The 24,665-nt window shown below is 39.7% G+C and overlaps 1 protein-coding gene across 1 annotated transcript in view; it reads right to left on the bottom strand.

Moving 5' to 3' along the window:
* Positions 1-2,745: 2,745 nt before the first annotated feature.
* The window catches only part of ICE1 (interactor of little elongation complex ELL subunit 1), a 35,983-nt gene continuing 14,063 nt past the window's right edge, over positions 2,746-24,665 (bottom strand). Inside the window, exons 10-17 of the mRNA XM_068396424.1 lie at positions 20,901-21,253; positions 15,527-20,296; positions 13,634-13,802; positions 9,494-9,654; positions 7,137-7,327; positions 5,474-5,580; positions 4,624-4,722; positions 2,746-3,206 (exon numbers count right to left, since the gene is read on the bottom strand). Of these exons, the coding sequence (XP_068252525.1) occupies positions 3,025-3,206; positions 4,624-4,722; positions 5,474-5,580; positions 7,137-7,327; positions 9,494-9,654; positions 13,634-13,802; positions 15,527-20,296; positions 20,901-21,253 (6,032 nt within the window). The 3' untranslated portion in view covers positions 2,746-3,024. The remainder of the gene's footprint in view (positions 3,207-4,623; positions 4,723-5,473; positions 5,581-7,136; positions 7,328-9,493; positions 9,655-13,633; positions 13,803-15,526; positions 20,297-20,900; positions 21,254-24,665) is intronic.

Consider the following 24,665-nt stretch of genomic DNA (forward strand, 5'->3'; position numbering starts at 1 on the left):
AAGGATGGCCTATATAGCTAGGCATTAGTCTGTAGCAATCACCAAGGCCTTCAGAGATGCAGTGTGCTGGAATCCAGAAAAAGCAGGTGAGAAGGCTAAATGGCTTGTATGGCACTTCTCATGTGGTCTTTCTTCAGCTAGTAGCTTTCAAAGGTATCAAGGGCAAGGCAGAATGATCTGGCACATATCAAATGACCCAGCCTCCTGGATCTGAAAACTTAATCCTTCTGGCATGAAGCCCCACAACTTGGAAGCCACTATGCTTCATCTGTGATATAGAAGAGCAGTGGAATTTCTCAGGCACATTGTTCTAAGCTATGACAATACAAATATGTCTGGAATTAAAATCATATGATGGAACATGACTATCACAAGTGGTACAGAAAGATGTTTTTGAAATCAAAATATAATAAAAAGGAGTCAGACAGAAAGTATTGCAATTCAGTCAGGAAATGAGAACTGAAGGTTCAGCGTATGTATTACCCCTTATATCACACACAGAGCATAAAGAACGTGCCAGCTACAGATACCGCCAAGGCAGACTAACTCTCGTGGCAGAACTGAAGAATGGATGTGTGAACTAAGAACTCGCTTCTATAGATAAGCAACAGAGTGTAAAGCAATTTGATCAGAAACAAAATAGTTGTAAAATATTTTGTACAAATTGTGTAAATACACAAAATATACAATTTATATTTTACAAAATACATAATTTTGCTAGAAATTTTGAATTGTCATGTTGCGTTAAGAGTACAGAAATTTGGCAGAGAATAAATCCCCTTGTGTTCCAGCTAGTCCTCAGAGATCAGAGGGGCTGCGTGTGGCTATAACCAGTTCGACGCTATAAATCCAACCACATTCAATAAGAACGTTCACGATTATGGATTCACAGATAGTGTGGTTTATTGAAGCAACAGAAATAAAGATTCAGAGTTGCCATTGATAAATGCACTTACTGCATTAGTGCTAAATATCTTAGTTCTACCCAGTATCATCTGACGTAGTTGGAGGTGCAAATCTTACCGAAGAGGCATCCCTGCTTTGGGGAAGAGGGAGGAGCAAGCCTGTCAACTTGTCCACAAAGTGGGGTCATGTTTTCATCCTCTACCCTGGAGGATTTCAAATGCCAAATTTATACTTTTGGGAGAAGTGGAGGTGAGACTGTAGACAAATTACCACAACCTCATTGTGCAGCTCCCACACCTCGTTAATCCCCTCACCACATATCTCATGGCCTCAAGCCTCATTCCTACATGTCAGTACCAGCTACTTCAACCCAGAATTTTACATTTCCAGTGAATATTTAGAAACATTAGTGAATTGATTTTACTACTTAATTGTCTTTATCAGGGAGTCTAGAATAGGAGGCATAAGATATAAGGGAGGTTCTTATAAAATTCCATTCACACCAAAACCAGGCAGTAGATTTTAAGACATTAATCTGAAGTTGATGTAAAAACAAACTGGCAAGGCAGAAATAAGCTAAAGCTTATGTCTAAATTAAATTTAAAATATGATGCTACAGGCAACAATACAACAGGCAATACCAAAAGCAGCGTGCATCCTGTCTGTTGAAGACAGCAGCACCTAATCAAGCAGAACTGCAGGAAGGGGATGACCTTTCTTTAATGAGCAACTCAGCATGCTGCAGAGCAGAACCTCCAGGAAACACGAGATCTGTCAAGAGCTGAGAGCCTGCAGCTCATGCAGCAACTCAGAAACTGCTGAAAGGACCAAGAAACACACCTTGGTCCTCAGGTGCCAAAAAAGTTTACAAGAACCAGAAGAAATTGTGAAGTCCTTGCTGCAACTGAAAGATGCTGAACTGACTGAAGACAAGGCTGAAAGCATTGATGTACCTGCAAGGACACAACACACAGGAGAAAGAATTAGGTGTAAACTGTATGTTGTCTGATTCACTCAGAGTTGAAGATTTCATTATCCAAGTTCACAGCTGGCTTCAGCAGACTAAAAGCCTTTTGACCTTTTTATGATCAAAAGAAAAAGGAAAAAAGACTGACACCACATCAAAGCTCTGGAAGAGTCTAGGCCCCTCTACAATGAGAATCTGCATTAGCAAAGCTCACCTCTTCATATGGTTATAATCAGGGGGTGAAAATAGAAGGTTTCAATGGATTTTTAAAACGACCTCCCCAGACCGCAAGGCGTATCAGACAGTTCTGGAGAGATGCAATACACCCTCTTTCCAGTGGCCAGAACTGCAGTGTTATGGGCAGTTCCTTCAGTGAAATGACCTCATCGGTCATTTCCTCCTGCCCCCCAAAGCAGAAACAACAGTTCATTCTGTGTTATTTAAAAAGACCAACAGGAACACAATGGTGTTTGCTTCTTTTATTATGAAAGATACAAAAAAACACAGTGTGTTGTGAAGCTATCATTAAAAACATTAACTTTTTTTGAACCAACTTTCTATTTACATACACAAAATTCCCCAAGTGGAACAATATCAAATGTGAGACACATTATCAGAATGTACCATATATACAAGTTTATATATACAAGATTTAATATCTCTGTTACTCTATACATGATTGTTACACAAAAAGTCAGTTCCTACCTGTCTTACACAAGTATTTTAAATTAAGCTACTCAAGCAAAGTAAAGCAGAATCTGGGCAAAGTTCTGCTATCTGAACGCTTACTTTATAAATACAGTACAAAATAACAGAGCCAGGTTTTCAGCCAGGCTCAATCTTCTGTTGTGTCAAACAGCCCATGCTCCAAATTGACAGAATTAAAATGATTTTTATTGACATCAAACCAGAAATATCTCAGGAGTCAAAGACACACTGGTTTTCACATCACTGATCAGTTATTAGGAAAAGCAAGTCCGTTTATTTGTTTTTTTAAAAACTTTTCCCCTCAAACAGAAAAGCCAAATAGAATACTTGAGCTTGCTTTGTGTGATCAGACATTCTGTATTTGTATTGTTTTTAACCAGAACCAACTACTGCTCAGTAAAATAAGGCACTTCTTCCTTTAGATCAGTCCACTTCCCTAGATTTTAGTTTAGCTCCATTTTACACAAAGAAGTGATTTCAGCTATGCCACTTGTGACAGCAGAAGGGATGTTGTGAAGAACTGTTGCTCTCCAAGCATGGATGGTCTCAACAATACCTTCTGGATTGCTTGAACCCAAGTCACACAGTGAATATATGGCTGCTAGCTGCACACCCCAGGGAACACCTGCAAAAAATTAACACAAATCAGCTTACAGAAACATTGATATGCAATAATGTTTTTGGGAAACCTGAATTTAAAGCAACTACTAGTTCAAGAATTGGAATTAAAACGTATGAACAATTGGGATGCCTTAAACCAGGAAGTAGCAAGATGACAACCTGCACACAAATTCCATAACATCTCATTTTATACTAGAACTTTCCAGTTTTCTGAATTCAAGCAGGTTTTCAGTATTCAAAGGGCATGAAAGATTTGAGCATCTAGTGATTTTATTCTAGTTAAGGGTGATCAGACTTTTATGAGAACAGTCAGGTTTACACAGCGTCCAACAGACACAGATAAATCCCATTTACTTGGAAGAACTTGAGATTGCAAGGAAGAGAAGCTATACAAGTGGTTCAAAATAGCTCCCTAACATCAACCAATGCTTCACTACAAAACGTACTTAACATCCAGAATAACTCAGCAGTATAAAATCTCTGCTCCCCTAATTGCCTCACTTTCAGTCAGGAATTTGGACTGTCTTGCAACCCTCTCACAATACAACGATCTTGCTAGTAGCAAGCTTCAGCATGAGCTGCTGAGGTAATAGATTAGCTGTTACTGCTCAAGTTAAGATCACCCTTTTTAAGTTCTCTGATGCAGCTGATATGCTGTTACATGAAGCAGTGTAATTCCAAGGTGGATGAAACTATCTCAGAGTTGTTCTCCATCTCAAACAGAAGGTAATATACATGCTTCATTAACTTCAGAAGAGAAAGGGACTCAACCTGGAAACTGTTTGTACTGTTATGCACCAACACAAAACTGCATCTGGAATCTTGTGTCCAGTTCTGGGCCCCTCAGTTCAAGAAGGACAGGGAACTGCTAGAGAGAGTCCAGCGCAGAGCCACGAAGATGATTAAGGGGGTGGAACATCTCCCTTATGAGGAGAGGCTGAGGGAGCTGGGTCTCTTTAGCTTGGAGAAGAGGAGACTGAGGGGTGACCTCATTAATGTTTATAAATATGTAAAGGGCAAGTGTCATGAGGATGGAGCCAGGCTCTTCTCAGTGACATCCACTGACAGGACAAGGGGCAGCGGGTGCAAGCTGGAACACAGGAGGTTCCACATAAATATGAGGAAAAACTTCTTTACGTTGAGGGTAACTGAACACTGGCACAGGCTGCCCAGAGAGGTTGTGGAGTCTCCTTCTCTGGAGACATTCAAAACCCGCCTGGACGCGTTCCTGTGTGACATGATCTAGGTAATCCTGCTCAGCCAGGGGATTGGACTAGATGATCTTTCGAGGTCCCTTCCAATCCCGAACATTCTGTGATTCTGTGATTCTGGCACGTGTGTCTCAATTTGTGCATTCTGTTTACATTGGCAAAACCTCACGTTGCAGATGTTACACTAAAGTTCCTCTAAATAAATATTACCTTCCTCATTTGCATGCTGTACAAACAGTCCAATTACAGAGCTAATATTCTTCACTGCAGCAAGATATCCTTCCTTCAAACCTATTTGGCCCAATCGACCTGAAAGAAAAAAGGTTACTATGTATCTGATATTTAGACAGTCAAAGTCCTAATTTTTAGACTTACTGTCTGTTGAAGTATCAACAGAAAATGCAAATTTCAATTACAAAAATTAGTTGTTATTGTCATTCATGGTACGTTGTCTTGGGAACAACAGTTGTCCTATTCCTTTTGTGACTAAAGACCCCAAGGCCTTTTTCATCAGATTGATCCAACCTCCTGCAGGTTTACAATTTGTAAGTGTAAAACTCTCAAAGAACACAATTTCTGTTTAACAAACAATATTATATAGGCTACATACTGAAAATATATATTGAAACCCAATGTTTATCTATTCACCTTGAATGCCATCTAGATCCCAAATAAATTAATCTAACTTAAAATTGCAGGAAGAGGTATTATGTTGCATATAAAACCTTATTTAATACACTTTGCTACAAAGCATATGCATCTACAGATTATTTCATTTTAAATACATAAAACATGTTGGTATTTGTTATTGCGAAATGAGAGTAACATCTGTCAAAACTTAAGTACGTGCTTTCCACAGGCTGACAAACAGAAAATATCTGCATAGGATTGTAGAAGTTTGGCTTTTAAGGTGAAAATTTTTAAAGAAAGGGGGGAAAAAAAAAAATCAAGATCCAAAAAAATGCAAAAAATACTTCAATTCACTTTCCAGGCAGGCTGACGCTTTCAAAGAACGTACTTACACAAAGCAGAAGTTCGACCAAGAATTTAGATTACTTACCAATCAGCCTGAGTGTCAGTGCTATAACACTATCAGGAATGGACTGAGCAGTTTCATGCCCCTTTCTCTTCTTTATCCATTTATCCATAGAAGGCCAAAGCATTTTGCTGTGAAGGACATGATATGAAATCATGTTACTTTTAAATGTCATGCTGAGATGTTACACAAGCTTCTTATATGACTGAAAATTCAGTTTGCATGTTACAAATAGGATCTGATGCTTGTTTTTAAACCTGAAAAGACCCGAGATAAGACTTTTTTCATCCTTAAAATGATCCTTATAGACCTAGTTACCTATTATCACAGAATCAGCCAGGTTGGAAGAGACCTCTGGGACCATCGAGTCCAACCGTTACCCTGACACCACCCTGTCAACTAGACCATGGCACTAAGTGCCATGTCCAGTCTTTTCTTAAACACATCCAGAGATGGTGACTCCACCACCTCCCTGGGCAGCCCATTCCAATGGCTAACGACCCTTTCTGTAAAGAAATTCTTCCTAATGTCCAACCTGAACCTCCGCTGGTGAAGCTTGAGGCTGTGCCCTCTTGTCCTGTCGCTAGTTGCCCGGGAGAAGAGGCCGACTCCCACTTCACTACAACCTCCCTTCAGGTAGGTGTAGGCTGCAATAAGGTCACCTCTGAGCCTCCTCTTCTCCAGGCTAAACAACCCCAGCTCCCTCAGCCGTTCCTCGTAGGTCAGACCCTCCAGACCTTTCACCAGCTTGGTCGCCCTCCTCTGGACTCGCTCCAACACCTCAACATCTTTCTTGAAGTGCGGGGCCCAGAACTGGACACAGGATTCAAGGTGCAGCCTCACCAGTGCCGAGTACAGAGGGACGATCACTCCCCTAGACCGGCTGGCTACACTATTCCTAATAGAGGCCAGGATGCCATTGGCCTTCTTGGCCACCTGGGCACACTGCTGGCTCATGTTTAGCCGGCTGTCGATCAGCACCCCCAGGTCTCTTTCGCACAACTTTCTCTATCAGCACAACTCCACACAATCAACTCCATATGGCTTTAGTTAAAATGACATACCTTTCATTGAGCTAACTGGTATTCATTTTAAAAGTATTTCACTAAAAATAACTTCACATGGAACTTGTATAAAAGACTTGACGATGATTCTAAGTTATTTGCATTTACTTTATATTCAATGATTACATTATGTCTCGTTAAACAAATGCGTATTTTTGGAGATTCTACTAAGTTATGTAACCTCTACATAGAAAATAGGGTCTGTCAGATCAGTGTTTGAAGCCTTTCAAACCAAGTTAAGTATGGTAGCAGTCCATGCACTGGATTATAGGGTTCAAAGAAAATTTAAGACATTGAATTATTATAATAATTATATAGCTATTTTAAAAGCAATAGAATTATTAGAATGGTTCACACAGGGTTAGTTTCTTGGACCAGTACCATAAAATCCTACATTTCCTCATCGATCACTCACTCTATCTCAAAATAAGGCACACAAACACAGTAGTCTAGGTCTCATGAGGTTAAAACGCCCTCATTTTTTTACTATCTATGCAATGTTTTATGATGTTAAAAGCTACATCATAATGTCTCAATTTGAAAAAAAAAAACCCAACACCAAAACAAACTACAAAAAACCCACACAGGTAAACATTTGAAAGAACTGCTTGCCACCACCATACCTTATAACATTGTCATGTGTCCATTCCCACTTCAGGTGACAGCAGAGTAGATCGACAGCAAATATGTATTGCCAAGCATCTTCACTCAGATCTTGTCCGTATTGCTCACTCAGTTGAAATTCTATTTTGGGGCACGACTGCATTTCTAAAAGCAGGTTGGAGACCATAATACCAGCATCTAAAGAGGAACTCTGGAATTTTAGAAGGTGATTATCTCAATGTATGAAAAGTTACCAACCCAGAACCAAACTTTTTACCTATATTTGATTCTGACTGTCCACAGTATCTTACACCATAAATTCAACTTTGGGTTTGACTTAACACAAACAAAAAGAGTACATAAACTAAAATCTTGAAGTACTCAGTGTTTTCCTTGATGCTTTTACTAAAAGGACAGTTTGCTAAAAAAACCCAAAAAACAACACAACAACAAAACCCACAAACCCTACGTCCACTCTCTTCTCTCCTCCTACAGTTTGGGGATTTTTGTTTCTCTCACTGAAGCTTTAAGATCAGAAGAGTATTTTCCAATGCAAGAAGATTAGACTAATCCTGCTCACTTTCTAAGCTGGTTTTTTTTTTTAAATGATTTTCCAATGCTGAAATTTGTTACTGTTTATTCTTCATTAGGAGCTAATTTCCAAGCAAGTACTTTCAATAGTTGAGGTATTGAAACATGTCATGTGAAACAATTCTGCTAATTAAATAGCTACAGCAAGCAAGGAAAATTGAAAACAAACATCCTTTGAATATCTGAAATATTACGAAAAAAGTCTAGGCTTATCACATAAACACAGTAGGTGCTCAGCTTGTCTTCTCAGTATAAAAGCTCTTATAATTAGCAAGTTCTGCAATGGTGCCAGTCACTAAAATGGCATACTTTGACCAAGAACTAAACACCCATTCTACATGAGCTTTACTTTCATAAGTAATTTTCTCATAAAATTATATGTAGAACAGGCTGGCGACCAGAATCCACTTGAAATTTGTCCCTGTATTTCCACCTAAGTAAAAAACATCTTACAGATAGGATGATGTCGTCTGCTATCATCAATATAGAAATTCCTGAGGTCCTTCTCCCCAGTTGCAGCAGCTCATATTTCATAGAGATCCATAAAGTAGGTAGTGTGAGTGCACAGAGTTAGTATTTCCAGGAACACTTACTGAGACACACATGTGCAACTCTACAGGCATGAGACTGAAAGCTGTTACCTAATAGAATGGAGAATACAAATTCTTTGCTAAACAGGGATTGCAGTACAGCATAACTCTGAATACCAGAGCTTAATGCTACATCACAACTGTGATTTAATTAAAAAAAAAAAACCCATATACGAATCCATGCCTTCTTAACTCACTCTACTGTAAACCTGCACTAAATCAGGAGGTTTATAGGGGCTGTAATTCCAGTGGTACCATATTAAATTCAGGGTTGGCTTCAGATCTTAAAAAAAAAAAAAAAAATATCATGTTTTTTCCAGAGGGTACAACAGCTAAAGGCTATGCTGACAGCAGTAAGCCCAGCTGCAGTCCCCAAGGCAGTTGTGGAGCAGCGTGTCAGTATAGGGAATAGGTAAGCTATGAATCAAGATGATTTTGTTCACTTAATATTTACAGAACTATAGCACTTCCACCAAGCAAGCCTGGCATTAACATGGGATTTTCAAAACTACCAGGGCCCTAGCCTCCAAGCAAACACAGAAGCCTGTTACACAAACTCCTTCTCCAGAAGCAAAGTAGCTCTGGCTTTCCCTTTGCGTGATATAAATTTGCTCCTACTGATAGCGAGTGTGTCCCAGTTTTTCTTCTTTGCAACATCCCTCCCAGGATGGTAGTATGTGCCTGCTGAAAACTGACAGAAATTAAATGACTCACCCAAGGGCTCAAAGATTTGAAGTCAAATCTCAAAAGTCCTTAGGTCCTTAACACTGGTCATCTTTCTTCTGCCACCACTGCACTTTTGTACTGATCATGGCAACTCCTTATGAAATTAATTGGCTGATTTTTTTTGGTGATAAATGAGTACTTACAGTCTACCTCACAGAAAGATCATGAGTAAGAAGAGACAGGCTCATCTTGAAATTAACTGTGATAATTAATTACCTATTACACAGAGAACTATGAAAGACAGACAAGCCCAATACATATTAAAAAACCCCAACAAAACGAACAAAAAAAACACCTCAAAGAAGGAGAAAGGCCTGAAGCAGCATTAGTTGTGCAATTGTACAGACTCCATGGGAGATTCACACAGTATCTTCACACCCTTCCTCAGAAGTAAACTGCTTGATTTAATTCAGCCAGCAAAGTGATCAATGCAGACAAAAGCTGATACTGACAATGAAAGCAGACGTTACCTGTTCCCAGTTGAGATAAGCACTCAAACAGGGCAGAATCTCATTGCTTGCACTCTGCCTGACAATTAATTGCATAGCTTTGTTAATTGCACCTTGGAAGACAAAGATGTCCGACCATACATTTGTGATAAATAAAATCAATTTTTCTGAGTCTGGAAAGTCTAAGAAAAAAAAGAGAGAATAAAGTAAATTTTAACATTTAAAAACAAAAAAAAATATATATAGTCAGGCATTAAAAGCTAGTACACTCTTCATCGAGATAACTAGGAAAGATGGCATAGAAGTCACGTACAACTGCAGCCCAGGTAAGGGGAGTCATCATACTAGCCCATCTCAGTTCTGAGATTAAATAAGAAATAAAGACCCAAGCAACAAAACCATCCCCCCCTAAGCCACCTCCTCCATTGTAATTTCACTCTTTTTTTTGAAGAAAAAAAAAAAAAGGTTTCACTGGACTTTGCTGCGAAACAACAGTGCAAAAGCGTTACCAAAAAATAGTAATCAAGAAAACTCTCCAAACCAAATGACAGTTTAGAAAGCCGACACTGGTTTATTGCAGCGCTGGGTGCATGGGGGATCTCTCCTCCTAGCATGCACACCTAAGAACAAAAGCTTGCTCCTTATATACATAATTCCAAGAAAAGCCCACCCATTCCAAAAAAAACTTATGCATAACACGTTATATAATGCATTACATAATGTCTTTATGCATGCGTACTAAATTGGGGAAGGGGTCTTGGGTGGTCTCTGGGGGTCTCTGGTGGCCCCAATCCCCCTTAATCGTGCTTGTGCGCAAGCGTGGTCGAGGCCTTCTTGTTGACAAGTACATGTGTTCTCAAGAAGAAGATATTGTTTTGGATTTATCTCTCTTCTGACACAAGAGTTTATGAATCAAGTTAATTTAGACATCACAAAGTTGTTCTTTACAATTTTGTTCTGGCCCTTTTATAATTAGCAGAGACCTTTGTTTTTCTAAGACTAAGCGTAAACAGTCTACTAGAACCTTGTTATCAATCCCATAAACAAACTCCATCTACAAAACATGCAGTTTGCTTCAGAACCTATTGTTATTCTCTATTATTCTAGCTAAAAGGAAAATTATCGACAGGAAAGTTTGTTCTGTGTAAAGGTAACACAGAGCAGGCCTTTTAGAGCCTACTCTGAGGCCTACTCTTGCTAAACCGTTGCTAAACCTGAGGCCTACTCTTGCTAAACCATTGCTGAACTGAACCGTCTGGTATCACTTTGAGATGAAGCTGCAAGCATTTCAGATCAGATTCCAGTTGTACTGAATTGCTAACTCTGAGGCCTACTCTCCCTAAACTGTTGCTAACTCAGGCCTACTCTTGCTAAACTGTTGCTAAACTGAACCTTCTGGTATCAAAAGGACCTTTCCTATTTAATGTTGAGGTTAGTTCCACTTCATCTTTCTTACTGTACTTCAGTTCACTAAGGAGCATGGTACTGGAGCACTGAAACTGGATTCTTTTAGGATGAAATTAAACTGGAAGATGCACTCCAGAAGCCTACCTAATACACTCCAGTCACAAATGAGTGCTCTGATCACTGGATCAAATTAGAGCTAGTCCAAAAGAAAAAAAATTATCCTGCGATGGGTAGTAACATGAGTCGGGTCTTCAGTACAAATCCACAGTACTTGCTAACAGCTTTGAAATCCATGTGAAAAAAACAACGTTGCAAAGAACTTTCATACAATTCAAATATGAAATCTAATATTGCTCAGCAATTTTCCCAGACTCTGTCAGGGAAATTATACAAGTTATCAGTGAGCATATATGAATGATGTGTATCAAAATTTGTATTTCGATAGACACAAAAAAGTGTGCTACTGATACAATTGAAGAAACCTCATTCATTAAATTAATTCAGAGCAAGTATCTGGCAACTATATATCCAGAACGATATGAGTAAGAGAGGACAGAGTTCCAGGCCATCAAAGGGAAGCTAATAGACCCTTCTGAACACCAAAGCAGAGATCTTCAAGGCAAAATATTAAGATAAAACATGATTGTGTAGACTGCAAGCAAAAAAAAAGTACATTGGAATAAGCAAGAAGCAGATATTACTTTCATGTATGAAATGCAATGCTGCAATACATATGCCTGAAACACTATTGCCACCATTAAAAAGCTACAAAAAACAATGAAAACTGAAAAGCTAAATCTGTCTTCCCTCTTCACTTCAGCATAACTTCTACATTTTTAGAAAGCTCTTAAGAACTAGAAAGCATATGAAAATACATCAAATCAAGAAGCTTTACTGGATTCACTGAGCATAAATAATTTACAGAGTTCCATCCAGTGTCTTGGATGGACCTTGTCTACTCTGAAGCCTCTCATCACATAAGAATGAACTTTTTTTTTTGTCAGAACAAGGACTGTTGCTAAACTAGAATTATCTACATGATGCAACTTGAATTGCCTGCCCATGAATTTGGAACACTTAAAAGACTCACTCAGTGACGAGTAGGAATTAAAGGGGCATCAAAAGAAGAAAAGAAAAAAAGAAAAAGGGAGGGGAACAGAGGAGGGGTAAAAGGAAAAATAACCCAAGAAAGGTAACGTTTCATTTACAGTCATTTAAAGCAGAATACCTGAAAGGAGAACAGAACAAAAAAGCATGGACAAGAAGTCAACAGAACAGATGATGCAAGTCTAATGAGGTAGTACTGACTGTTTATAGTCAATTTGGCAATTGTGTAGCTGGCACATAGCTCACACTTGTGTTGCCATAATTCTGATGGGAATTAGTATGTGAAGCTACATGAAAGAGGAAACCCTAAAATGAATGCATTGCAATCAAATCAAAATAAACAAATTAAAAAACCCCAAACAACCCATAAGATGGGCTTACAGCTGTTCACACTCAAAAGATAGCAATAAAACCAAAGAACAACCACAAAAGGAATTTATGCAATTCAAAGTATAGAATAGAAATTCATTCAACAAAAATCTGCATTTAGCTACTGAAGGTTGGATCTTGCCCAGAAGAAAGGAAAAAAAGAGAAATTAATATTTGCAAGAGCCCACAAGACACAGTACCAAGGTACTGCAAAACAAAAGGCTTAACTGTTAATTTAGACTAAGAAAAGATATCTGACAAGCAACAGTTTCTTACATGATGCAGTATTAAAACTATTAACATGAAAAAAGTGAAAGGAGAGTTAGGATGGACTGCATGAAGGACAGAAAAGCAGATAAGAAAACAGGAATTCCAAAAAGAACCCAAGCAAAAAACCCCAAAGAAAAAATATCCCAACCCAACAAAAAAAGATAATTAAGAACAAAATAAAATCACAATCCTTAATAAGATAAAAAAAGAAACAATAGAGGGATGCTATACGGAAGATAACCTCTAACTGAAGCAATTAAAAGTTGTAGCACTTTGCTCCCTGGTGCTTTTAAGTTTTATTTTAATTTGACATACAGATACCAGTACACTGTTTTGAGCCCTGGATGGCTTGGTATTTTCAAACTAAGTGAAGTCCTTCCAGAACTATGACAGACTCTTAAATTAATACAGTGATGGTATGTATGTATTTGTTACTGGGAACAAAAGGAAGTGGGGGAGAGAAAGGGAACCAAAATGAAAAAACTTCTCAACCAAGCAAGACTTTGGACAATGGGAAGTAATAAAACTTTAAGGAGGACATGTACAAATGCATTGGTTTTGATCCAGGTATTGTCCAACTCCTGACACTATTTTAAGCCAATACATGTTTTTAAATCACGCTTGCTTTATGAATCAGTGCTTACTCAGCTGAAATAAGAAACTACAACAAAAAGTACAGAATTCCCTGAAATCACATTATAATTTTGCACATGGTGGGGCAAAAATGAAAGCACAGAGGATCCTAAATAAAATACTTCTTTGGAAAAACAAGTAGACTACTAAGAGCCCAGGTCATCACCAAACTGGGACACGGATGTGGAGGAACTGTGAGAAGGAAAATTTCTTTTAGAACAGTCTATAATTCTGCACTATAGAAAAAAGTTCTAAGGGAAACGTCCCTTTCATGGGATTTTTGTTTGTTTGTTTTTACAAACATAATCATTCTGGAACACTACAGCAAAGACACACAGTGTATTTAAGATACAAGACCACTAATCCATACTATACCTTCTTTAAGCAGGCTATAGCAGAGAAGGCGGGCTCTTTCCAAATCTCCCAACTGTCGACAGATTCCTGTATAGACTCGACACAGAGCCTGATTGAAACTGTAATTTGTGGCATTCTTCTGAGCCTTGAGTTTATTGAGAATAACATGCAACAAGGACTCTGCTAAATGCTATAAGGAACAAAAAAAGATTGTTAGACTATTATATACTTGAGAATATTTGGTAACTTTACAGTAGTACGACAAGTAAAAAGAATGACTACCTTATTTGCAGGAATACTGTTTGCATACGTATAAAAATGTAGAAAAGTAAATTAGAGGCAACTAGCAAAAGAAAAAAGACTGAGGACCAACATCCCAGAATAAACATACCTTAAACAGATACAGAATAGGACTACTATTCTCTAAATCTAAATTGTTTAGTTATGTGATTCAAAACTATCTTCCTCAAACAAAAAGTGAGGAGAGGAATAATGACAGGTAGAGGAACCCCAACCACCTCATCAGAGCAAATGGAGCTCCCTGGCTTGGCTACTCCCAGAGCTGTCACAGGAGGACTAACAGCCCATTGTCCAGGTGTGAGACTTACTAGGTTAGTCAAAAGCAGAGTCTCTCCCCAGATCACCTTACACACTGCAGGAGGTGGGGAGGGCGTGTTACTGTCTACAGTAACATGGCACTCCTATTGAGATGTGAGTAAGGAGAATATTGGGATTGTGCAAGACTTCCTATAGGATGTTTAGAAGGAGAGCTAAAAGTGGGGAGTAGAACGAGAGGCTTAGAAGCCAGGTGCTGGAGAGGCCACAGGTTTAGACTGGGTACCTGCAGACACCAGGGAGTCTGAGTGTTGGCTTTGTGAGGAACCAGAAGGTCCAAGCCAGCTACTTGAAAGACCGGGGGTCTGAGGGTGTGATGCAGGTAAGGCCATAGGTCTGGACCAGCTACTGAAGGGATGTGTGTGCACTTCTGTGTCTGTAAGTCTGTCAGTGCATGGGACAAGTGGGGAGAACAAGTGTCACCTACTGGATATATTGAGTATCTAATGTTAGCTACTGGAGGGATCCATACTGTCTGTATATGTATGTATGTATTTTCCACTACAAAGCCTTCACCCCAATCAGCCAGAGAAGGGAACAAGATTAGGTGCACACGGTGTGCCTATCAGGAGTACGTACTCGGCCTTGCTATTGGCTGGACCTGGGAACGTAACGCTGCTGCAGCCTTGCTTCTGTGAAGTTACCACATTTGGCAACTCCTAACAAAGATGACCCGAGAAGTTGGTAGCAACTTCTGTGCAGAACTTAATTATGTTCAAGAACTGAAACAGGGCAAAAGGCTGCCATGCATCAGTTGGTGAACTGCTCTGCTGCAGACTACAAATTACCTATAAGAAAGAAGGCAATTAAAGTGAATTTTTTCAACACTGACGCTAAGCAAGTTCTGAAAAACAAACTAATGAAAGATTTTTCAAATAAAATTCATTTGAACAACCTGATGTAGAATAATAAACATAGAATGAAAGGGTATGTCACTATTGTATATACAATGCAGTTAATCTTCTTCAATTGAAAAAATAAACAAAGGTAATCGAACCTCACACTTTTAGAGGGACTCCTACAATTGTTAATGCTATCCAGTACAAAAAATGCTGCAAAAATAAAGTGTTTTATGCATACACCAGGAAAGCAAACGTATTTACAAATGCAGTTTTGCATCTTGGACACCACTGAACAGTAATTTCTTGTGAAGTTCTCTATTTTCTTCACCTTTCAAGACTACACTTTGGCACCACAGATTGCCTGAACAATTGAGAATTCAAATACTACATACTCACACTCTTTTCATCTGCACAGAAGTCATTGTTAAAACACAAAATTAAAAATTATGCTACTTACCTTGTTTTCTATACCAAATTCATAGACAACTTCTTTCTCTTCATCTCTCATTATCGGAATCTTTGAGATATTGCCGACATACACACGACCTTTAATAACTGGTAACAAGTCAAAACAGGATTCAGCAATTTTCTTCAATGCCAAAGAAACTTTCTGGCAGTCAGGATCAATAACCTTCTTTACTGGTAGTGATGCTTCTAAACTGGAACTGTGTGCTGAATCACTGGTTTCACAGCTTTTGTCACGGAAAGCCTCCTGCGTTTCAGAGATTGTACTTTTAGTATTTCTGAGATCAGCAAGATCAGGCTCCAGCTTTGGTGGTTCACTGTCCAGCCTCAGTCTCTTTGCGCTTCTTGGCATAGATATTGGCAATAGTGTCCGTTTTTCAAGATGATTTAATGAGCCTGGAAATAATTGATGATTTTGCACATCTTTGTCTTGATCTTTGCTACTATCAGATTTCAAACTGCTCCCGGTTTTAACAAAAGCAGTTGATGTAGATGCAATTGCTTTGAACCCACTTATTTGAGCCACAGGTCCTGGCAAACTTTGGCCGTCTGAAAAAGCACATCGGTTAAGCTGAATATTGCCTTTCAGAATGTTTAGTGTCCTTGCCCTTGCAGATAGCTCTGGATACATAGTGTCCAATATCTTCACAGAGTTCTCCTGAGGAGCACCTGGAGCAGCACCATCAGCCGCAAAGAGAGGAAGTCTTCCTGGGACGGGAAGTGCATGTTTTGGAATGGAAGTACAAAATTTCAAAGGTGAGCACTGAATCCTTCTACCTACTGCCATTTCTGAGGGTGAGGGAGGAGAAAATAAAAGAGTAGATTTTACTGGTGGAGTATGTTTTAATGGAGACATGAGAGGAGGAACAGGAGTTTCATGTAGTGGGGATATCAGGTCATCAAGAGGGGAAAGCAAAGAGGATCGATCAGTAGAAGACATTATTGGAGACACGGTATATGCAACTTTTGGAGGAGTAGCAATCAAAGGCAGTAGCAAGGGGGGCAGAGGAGGACCCATCTCTTCCCTAATTTTATTTATAGTCTCGGATGAGCATTTTGTTGGCACAGAAGTATCAGCATTTGCAAGAACTGGCTGAGTTAGTTTATCTTTGAGAGTCTTTGTTTTTCTTTTACCTTTAAACAGCCTCTTTGATAGCTTGGCATGCATTACTTGGGCAGCTGTCTTGGTTGAAACAGTCAAGATTTCGGATGGTTCTTGCTCTTTGCACTTCAATTTATTGCTCTTTTTGAGAGCAACATCCACACAAGACTCTGACTCCAGCATATATAGCTTCTCAGATACTGTTTTTTGTGGCTCAGAAGGCTGCCCAACTGTCTGACAATTGCAGTCCACATCAGACAGGACTGGATTTGGAAGATACTTGACAAAAGTTTCTTTTCTATTGCTACCATCTAGAATAACATCAGCGTTGTTTTCTCCTACGTTGCAAGCAGTGCAAGTTTGACTATGATTATATTCTTCAAGCACTGAGGCCCCCATATCAACACTGTCTACTAGACTTTGCTCAACATTTGACTGAAGTTTTTCAGAATCATTTTCTTCTAAGGAACTGCCAAGTGCTCCCATGCTTGTATTTAATTTACTGGTTTTAACAGCTAGTCTGCAAGTTTCTGAGAATCTGGTTAACACCTGGCATAGTGGTAATCTATTTTTTGAAGCATTTGGCATCACAGGGCTTTCTTTTGATGTCCCAGTTTTTAACAGACTTTCCTCACTGTCATTGATGCATCCAGCTCTGTTAGAATCTCCCATGCATTCATTAGCACCCTCAGTATTTTCAGAGGTTACTAATATACACTCTCTTTTCCAAGAAGCTAAGTCTTTAGGATAACCTTCTCCAACCACACTTGACAACTCATTTGCAGTGTGTGGAGAGGTGTTTGTTTCACAGTGTGTATCCACCATAGTGTCTGCTTTTAGATGACTAACTGTCAAAGTATTTCCTGGGTGCATTGTTGAATGAAGTTCACTTACTTGGTAATCGGCATCAACAATTGCACCAGTTTCCAGAGCACCCACTGCAATTCTCCTGGAAGCTATCAGTTCCTTTCTGCACACGGGAACACATTCAGAACTTTTCACATATCTAACTTTTTGTATAGAACAGTCTTTCTTTTCAGATTCATTGCTCTGCTCTGGCATATCGAAATCATTTTTAGACCTTTTAATGGCATTTTTCTCAGATGCCTCAAAACTATTCAATTCTTTGCTTTCTCCTCCAGCTGTTAGTGAACCAGTTCTAGAAGGATCTGTTCTAACCTCCCACGTAGAAGTCCTGCATCCTGATTCTTGACAATCAAACTTTTGGAGAAGAAAAGTATTCTTATTATAAGAGCTTGCATTCAGGGTCTGTGATTTAACAGATGCCTGAGGTTCTTTATCTACTGGCTGTTCCTTCTCATCTGGAATTTTCACTTCATTTTTGTGTACATATTCCCTCTCAGGGCATTCCAGTTCTTTGCACATGTTGTCTTTTTCAGCACATAGGATCTCAGCACCCTCTTCCAAGCCTTCTGAAGAACAGTTAAATGCACTATCCATAACACAATTTTTCTCTCCTTCATTTTCCCATGTACGGGAAAAAGCAGCCTTTTCTGTGAAATGAGTTTCATCAAAACTGACAACTTTCTGAAGACTGAAATTTAGATCTGGAGGCATTGTGGATTCCAAGCCAATTCCCACTTGCACAGGAGAATCTGTTTTTTCAGTATTTGTGCAGCCCATCTCCAAGTCCCCTTGAGCAGAAAAAGCCAAGCCATTATTAAAATCCATTTCTGAAGTAGGCTGGCAGATGATCTCTGAAATATTATTTTTCTTCACAACAGTCTCTTCCCAGTTAGATGAACTGGAACAAGTCTCATCCACCAATTCGTTGCTTTGTTTATTTAATTGCCCTTTTATTTCATCACATTTAACATTTTCAGTTGCCAAGAACTGATTCAGAGGTTCTGCAAACTGTGCCTGAGAAATAAGATTACTTTCTACTAAGACAGAGTCAATGGTATCCACTCTTTCTAACAGCTCACTGCTTTCCTCTCCAAAATCTTCTGGATTAACTTTGAATTCAGTCTCTTGAGATTCAAACACTCTAGAGTTTTGAGTTTTGGACAACCCACATTCTAATGTACTACACAGGTTTTCAGGTTGTTTTATTTGACCTTTTATTTCTGTAACGTCTAATACAGAGGGTTCACACTTGGCTACACTGCTTTCTGCATCAATAATGCATGCTGTCTTTGGTAGTGCAAGTAGACTTCCCAAGTCTGACTTCCCTTGCGATAAATTACTACCATTTTCCTCCTGGTGTGGTTTGCCTCTTAAACATCCCACCTCCTTTGTATCTACTAATTTTCCATTTTCTGCACTATGGAGTAGCTCTGATGATTCAGCTATTTCTAGAACACTTTCTCTCTTAAATTTCATGGCTAGTTCAGTAGTCTCAGGTCTGGTTATATTTACGTCTTCAATTTTGAGCTGTTCATCATCTTTTGGAAAGGCTGACAAAGCAGGCCTCTCTATACCTGCATTTTTGTCTATGTCATCCACAGACAATGAATTTCTGATTCCTTCAATAGCAGACACAGGTAAGTAATGTCTAGAGACTTTAAAAGTCTCTGGTTCACATTCTCTGTCTGCTTTATCTTTTATTGTTTGCACACATTGTTTCTCTAGTATCTCTTCACTGTCACGTTCTACTTCAGAGCAATGAGAGTGTGCCGAGATCTCAATAGCTCCAGCGTCTGCCTCTGTCTCCATGATTATTCCCTCCCCATTACGCTGTATCATTAGGTCTTTAGGACACTCCGCTTTACAGAAGGATTTTGATCTACTGAAATCAGACAATACATTTTCAGAGAACTCTCTCTCATTATTTGCCTCTGCACAGAGCCCTTTCTTTTGTATTGCAGCTATTTCCTCTCCAATTATCACTTGGTTTATGTTTTCCCTTACATCTCTTGCCATATTAGTTACTTTGATTACATTTTTTGATTCATTTTCAACCACTTCATTCTGTATCAATACATCAGATTCGTCCTCAGAATCTTCACTTTGAAGCACAATGCATTGCTCAGATGGCAAATGAGCAACATTTTGGAGAACAGATACTGCCCCGGCAGTTCCTCTCTCTCCTGATAATCCACCTCTTTCTGCTTTCATTAATTCACCATGCTTTTCATGTGTACCCTCATAATCAACAGCTCTGATTAAGACTACATTCTCCTCTGTTTGCTCTACCTCACTGCATTTTTCTGTCTGACCCTGAGGCTTGAAACTGTGTAACACAAAATCAGCTGAGGAACCTCCCTCTTCACTGTGCATGTCCTCACTATCTCCTTTCTGTTCTTTGATGGCTTCCAATTCATGTGCTGGTGCTTCAGTTAGTTCTCTCTTCTCAGTTTCCATATTCTCAGAATTCTCCTCCAAACCATCTTTGTTAGTTGCCATGTTTGTAATTACAGTAGCAGCTTCAGCTTGCTTTGTTTCAGCATCTCTCTCCTCCTTGCTTGACATCTTTGGACTGATATGAACATTCTTTTCATTCCAACTCAGGTTACGTGAGATTTCTGCCTCAAGACCATGCTCACATGATTTGCTCTGTCTCTTATACTTCTCACTGAGGCTGAATACATTACAACTCTGAGGCTGAACTTGGTCTTCTTGTAAAATACCCTCCACTGCAGAAGCACTGCAATCAACTTCTTCGTCGCTGGAACTTGTGACTTCTCCAAACAATGTATCCTTTAATGAAAAATATGAAGTTAACATTCAAAAGCCTGGTATGAGTTTTAAGATCTATTTCTCTAAACAAATACACTGGTGGCCCTGACATGCAGTGGTTTAAAGAGACTGAGGCTGATCAACAGAATTACATCCTTCTCCATCATTGTTCTTCTTAGCAAATGGAAAGTACCTCCGTTAAAAGCCAGATACTTCTTTAGTTACCTACTTGCCTTCTAAGATTACTAGAAAACAACATTTGAGTAGGTTCCCTTTGACTTTCAAGCTGTGAAATGTTGCTGTGAAAGCCACACTTATACCCAACAGGAGTTGGGACTGTAAGTCTGCAACACTGGGAAAAGAAATTATGACAGCAGTTGAGACACGGGTGATTTCGTTTTAAATATACTTCTGAAAGTTATCTTTTGCCCCCTTCCACAGGCAGTATGCTACAAGGTAGAAAAGTATCCATATGGATCTAAACACTCACACAGAGACCCTTTCAGTGCATGAGTAAGTAATATTGATACTCAAAAAAATAAAAAAGCCCAGGAATATAAAATCATTATTTCTGCAGTAGTACATAGCCAAGTTAGTGCTAAGTCAGACACATCCTGAAACTCACCTGTGTAGGCACTGGTGAAAGCTGTACTGGAGAAAGTAGAGCAGGAAGAGGCCTGGCCCAATTCAATATATCCATCACATTTCCACCTGGGCCCTTTTGCTCCTGATCAGAGAAGTCTGAACTGCTGAGTGCCCCATCTGTCTGTGTTATCACATCTAGAGTTTCATCCTCACCACCGTGCAGACATTCTTCAGTAGTACTGTTCTCAACACAGTCACCTCCAAAAGGCTCAGCACTTGCTTGAAGTTGCACGGCTGTTACAGAATTTTGCTTTCCAGCACTTTCTAGTGAAAAATACCAAGGTAGCGTTTTGCCATCACGTTTCCTGATCTTTTGGTGGATTTGTACAGTTTCTAAGACACAAAAATATTGTTAAGAGTTTTTTTCCCCTCCCATTTTTCTTTATAGAGATAATAACATCATAGTAATAAGAATGCATTACCATCTTTTCAAGTGGTGTTACCATAGACTAGTAGTAAGAAGCATTTAATGTCACTTTCAGAAATATTTTCTGTACAGAGATCAGTTGTGGTTATTCACAATTCTTTTTTTATGAAAAAGGTATATGTATGTGCAAAGAGCTCCCCCCCAAACCACTTTCTGACTTGGATCATTAAGACTATTCTTCCCAATTTTTCTTATCAGGAAGGGCCATACTGGGTAGGACTGAACGTCCATACAGCTCAATGATTTATGTCAGTTTTAGCCCAGTAACTGATGTTCAGGAAAAGCAGGACATGCATGCAGTGACATTCCCCTCTCAGGCTGTAATTCTGAGCTTAAAGCAACCTGCAGCTTTGAGCCAGCAGCTGCACTTGCAGGTCAGTTACAGCTATAGCCTGCCATAAACATAGTAAGGAGTTCTTAGCTATATTCCTAGTTTTATGATTTACAGAACCACAGAATCAACCAGGTTGGAAGAGACCTCTGGGATCATCGAGTCCAACCATTACCCTGACACCATCCTGTCAACTAGACCATGGCACTAAGTGCCATGTCCAGTCTTTTCTTAAACACATCCAGAGATGGTGACTCCACCACCTCCCTGGGCAGCCCCTTCCAATGGCTAATAACCCTTTCTGAAAAGAAATTCTTCCTAATGTCCAACCTGAACCTCCCCTGGCGAAGCTTGAGGCTGTGTCCTCTTGTCCTATCGCTGCCCAGGAGAAGAGGCCGACTCCCACTTCACTACAACCTCCCTTCAGGTAGTTGTAGACTGCAATAAGGTCACCTCTCAGCCTCCTCTTCTCCAGGCTAAACAACCCCAGCTCCCTCAGCTGTTCCTCACAGGTCAGACCCTCCAGACCCTTCACCAGCTTGGTCACCCTCCTCTGGACTCGCTCCAACACCTCAACATCTTTCTTGAAGTGCGGGGCCCAGAACTGGACACAGGATTCAAGGTGCAGCCTCACCAGTGCCGAGTACAGAGGGACGATCACTTCCCTAGACCGGCTGGCTACACTATTCCTAATACAGGCCAGGATGCCATTGGCCTTCTTGGCCACCTGGGCACACTGCTGGCTCATGTTTAGCCGACTGTCGATCAGCACCCACAGGTCTCTTTCCGCCGGGCCACTTTCTAACCACTCTTCCCCCAGCCTGTAGCGCTGCATGGGGTTGTTGTGGCCCAAGTGTAAGACCCGGCACTTGTTCTTGTTGAACCTCATGCCATTGGTCTCGGCCCATCTATCTGACCTGTCCAGATCCCTCTGTAGGGCCTTCCTACCCTCCAGCAGATCGACACTCCCACCCAGCTTGGTGTCATCTGCAAATTTGCTGAGCATAGTTGTTAATATGCTAATGCTTTTAAAATGTTTGTTCTTTAAATTTCAATATCGAGTCTAATCGTACAAGATTTTCTCTTTAATGATGTGACTTAGTTAAAGCTGAGCCCTTAAAAAAGAACTTTCTTGGAAGTGAGGTTCCCCTCGCAACATACCTATGCACAAAGGATTTTGAACCACTAAGACTAAAGATACTGAGCAGCTGACAACCCTTCCAAGATAATGCCAACTATGCCAGCTTTACACAGTTACTCTAGCAGCTAGAAAGCATGTCCAAATGCTCTGTGTGATTCTTTGCATTGTACTTTTGTTTTCTTCCTTTTCAAATCACACTTATTATTACACAGTAATCCATTTCTTATGCATGTAGACCAAACACATTGCCCCAGGAAAGTCTAAACAGTAGAGACAAAGAATTTAAATATTGATTATAATCACACACAGAATCAACCAGGTTGGAAGAGACCTCTGGGATCATCGAGTCCAACCGTTGCCCTCACACCACCCTGTCAACTAGACCATGGCACTAAGTGCCATGTCCAGTCTTTTCTTAAACCCCTCCAGAGATGGTGACTCCACCACCTCCCTGGGCAGCCCATTCCAATGTCTAATGACCCTTTCTGAAAAGAAATTCTTCCTGATGTCCAACCTGAACCTCCCCTGGCGAAGCTTGAGGCTGTGTCCTCTACTTTTAACAGTGAAAAGATGGCCCAGTTTTCTGAAATCTAAATTCTATGATTTTATAAAAAGAAAATATTTCCTCCAATAAAACAGTAGAAATCAACAGACTCAAAATCAAAACCCCAGTGTGCCACATGGAACCAGAACCTACTCTGTAGTATTTTCAATTTTTATATGATATTCGTATGTGTCATCTTGTTTATAATGCTCACAAACACTGTTGGACACAGAATCAGCAGTATTCAAGCAAGAGATCAAGCTTATTCTGTGTCCATCAAAGTACCATCCCACAATACAAAGAACAGCACATGCACAAAATGGTTTTGAACAGAGATTTAATTGGCACAACTTGCATTCTGTTGGAAAAGTAAAAAAAGAATACTGTGCTTCATTATTGCTGTCAGTGTTTATCCACTACTAGAACTTGCAGAGATACTCCTGAAGCACCATCAACGGCAGTATCAGATTCGAAAATACTAATTTAATTTGATAGGTGAAAATGACCTCCAGAGATCTGTCTCATAATACCCTTTAAGCACATTCTGATATGTTGGCTCCACTAAAGGAGTTAGTAGGAAAACTGATCAAAAACCCTATTTCCAAGATCCATCTCAGTCACTTCACGTAGCAGATCCTTGGCAAAATTTTAATTGCTCCAAGGGACAGTAGGAGGAGGGAGAATCTGTCCAGCCTAAAGGGCCTTACCCCCTCATTTTCCCCAAGTAAGCTCTGACATCTCCTTTGGTCAAAGCCGCATCTTACAAGTTTTAAGATCACACACTGTTTTATAAAGCTATTTACAAGCTACAGTCACATAGAGCTTTCAAGATGTAGAACATCTTGTCATGAAACATCTAGATTCCTTTTACAATTCAAGTCCCATTAGACCATCCAAGGGAAAATGAGATCCTTCACAAGCATGGACAAAGAAAAGAAGGAAAATTCAGAGGGTGGTTCTCTTTAAGACACAATCTTAGATTTCTTACATGCTCCTTTGTGCCAACCAGTTCTAAGCTCAGAACTTTCTCCACACTGAAGCAGGCAGAAACACACAGTTCCATATTTTGCCCCTAGAATTAACTTCAATTAGACAATTGGGAAGTTTACTTTGCAGAGTGAGCTACACAACAGTACTAAGTTATCAGGAACTTTACATCCTATCTGTACTCTCAAGATCAATCATGCGCATGTATGGAGCCCAAGAATATTGACACATGCCCTCCACTGGAAAGTTCCATCTGAGAAATGGATCAGAGATACAATTTCTAAATAACTAAGAGATCCTCCAGCCTTCTCTCCT

The sequence above is a fragment of the Nyctibius grandis genome, chromosome 3 (assembly GCF_013368605.1).
Source record: "Nyctibius grandis isolate bNycGra1 chromosome 3, bNycGra1.pri, whole genome shotgun sequence".
In the NCBI taxonomy this organism is placed as follows: domain Eukaryota; kingdom Metazoa; phylum Chordata; class Aves; order Nyctibiiformes; family Nyctibiidae; genus Nyctibius; species Nyctibius grandis.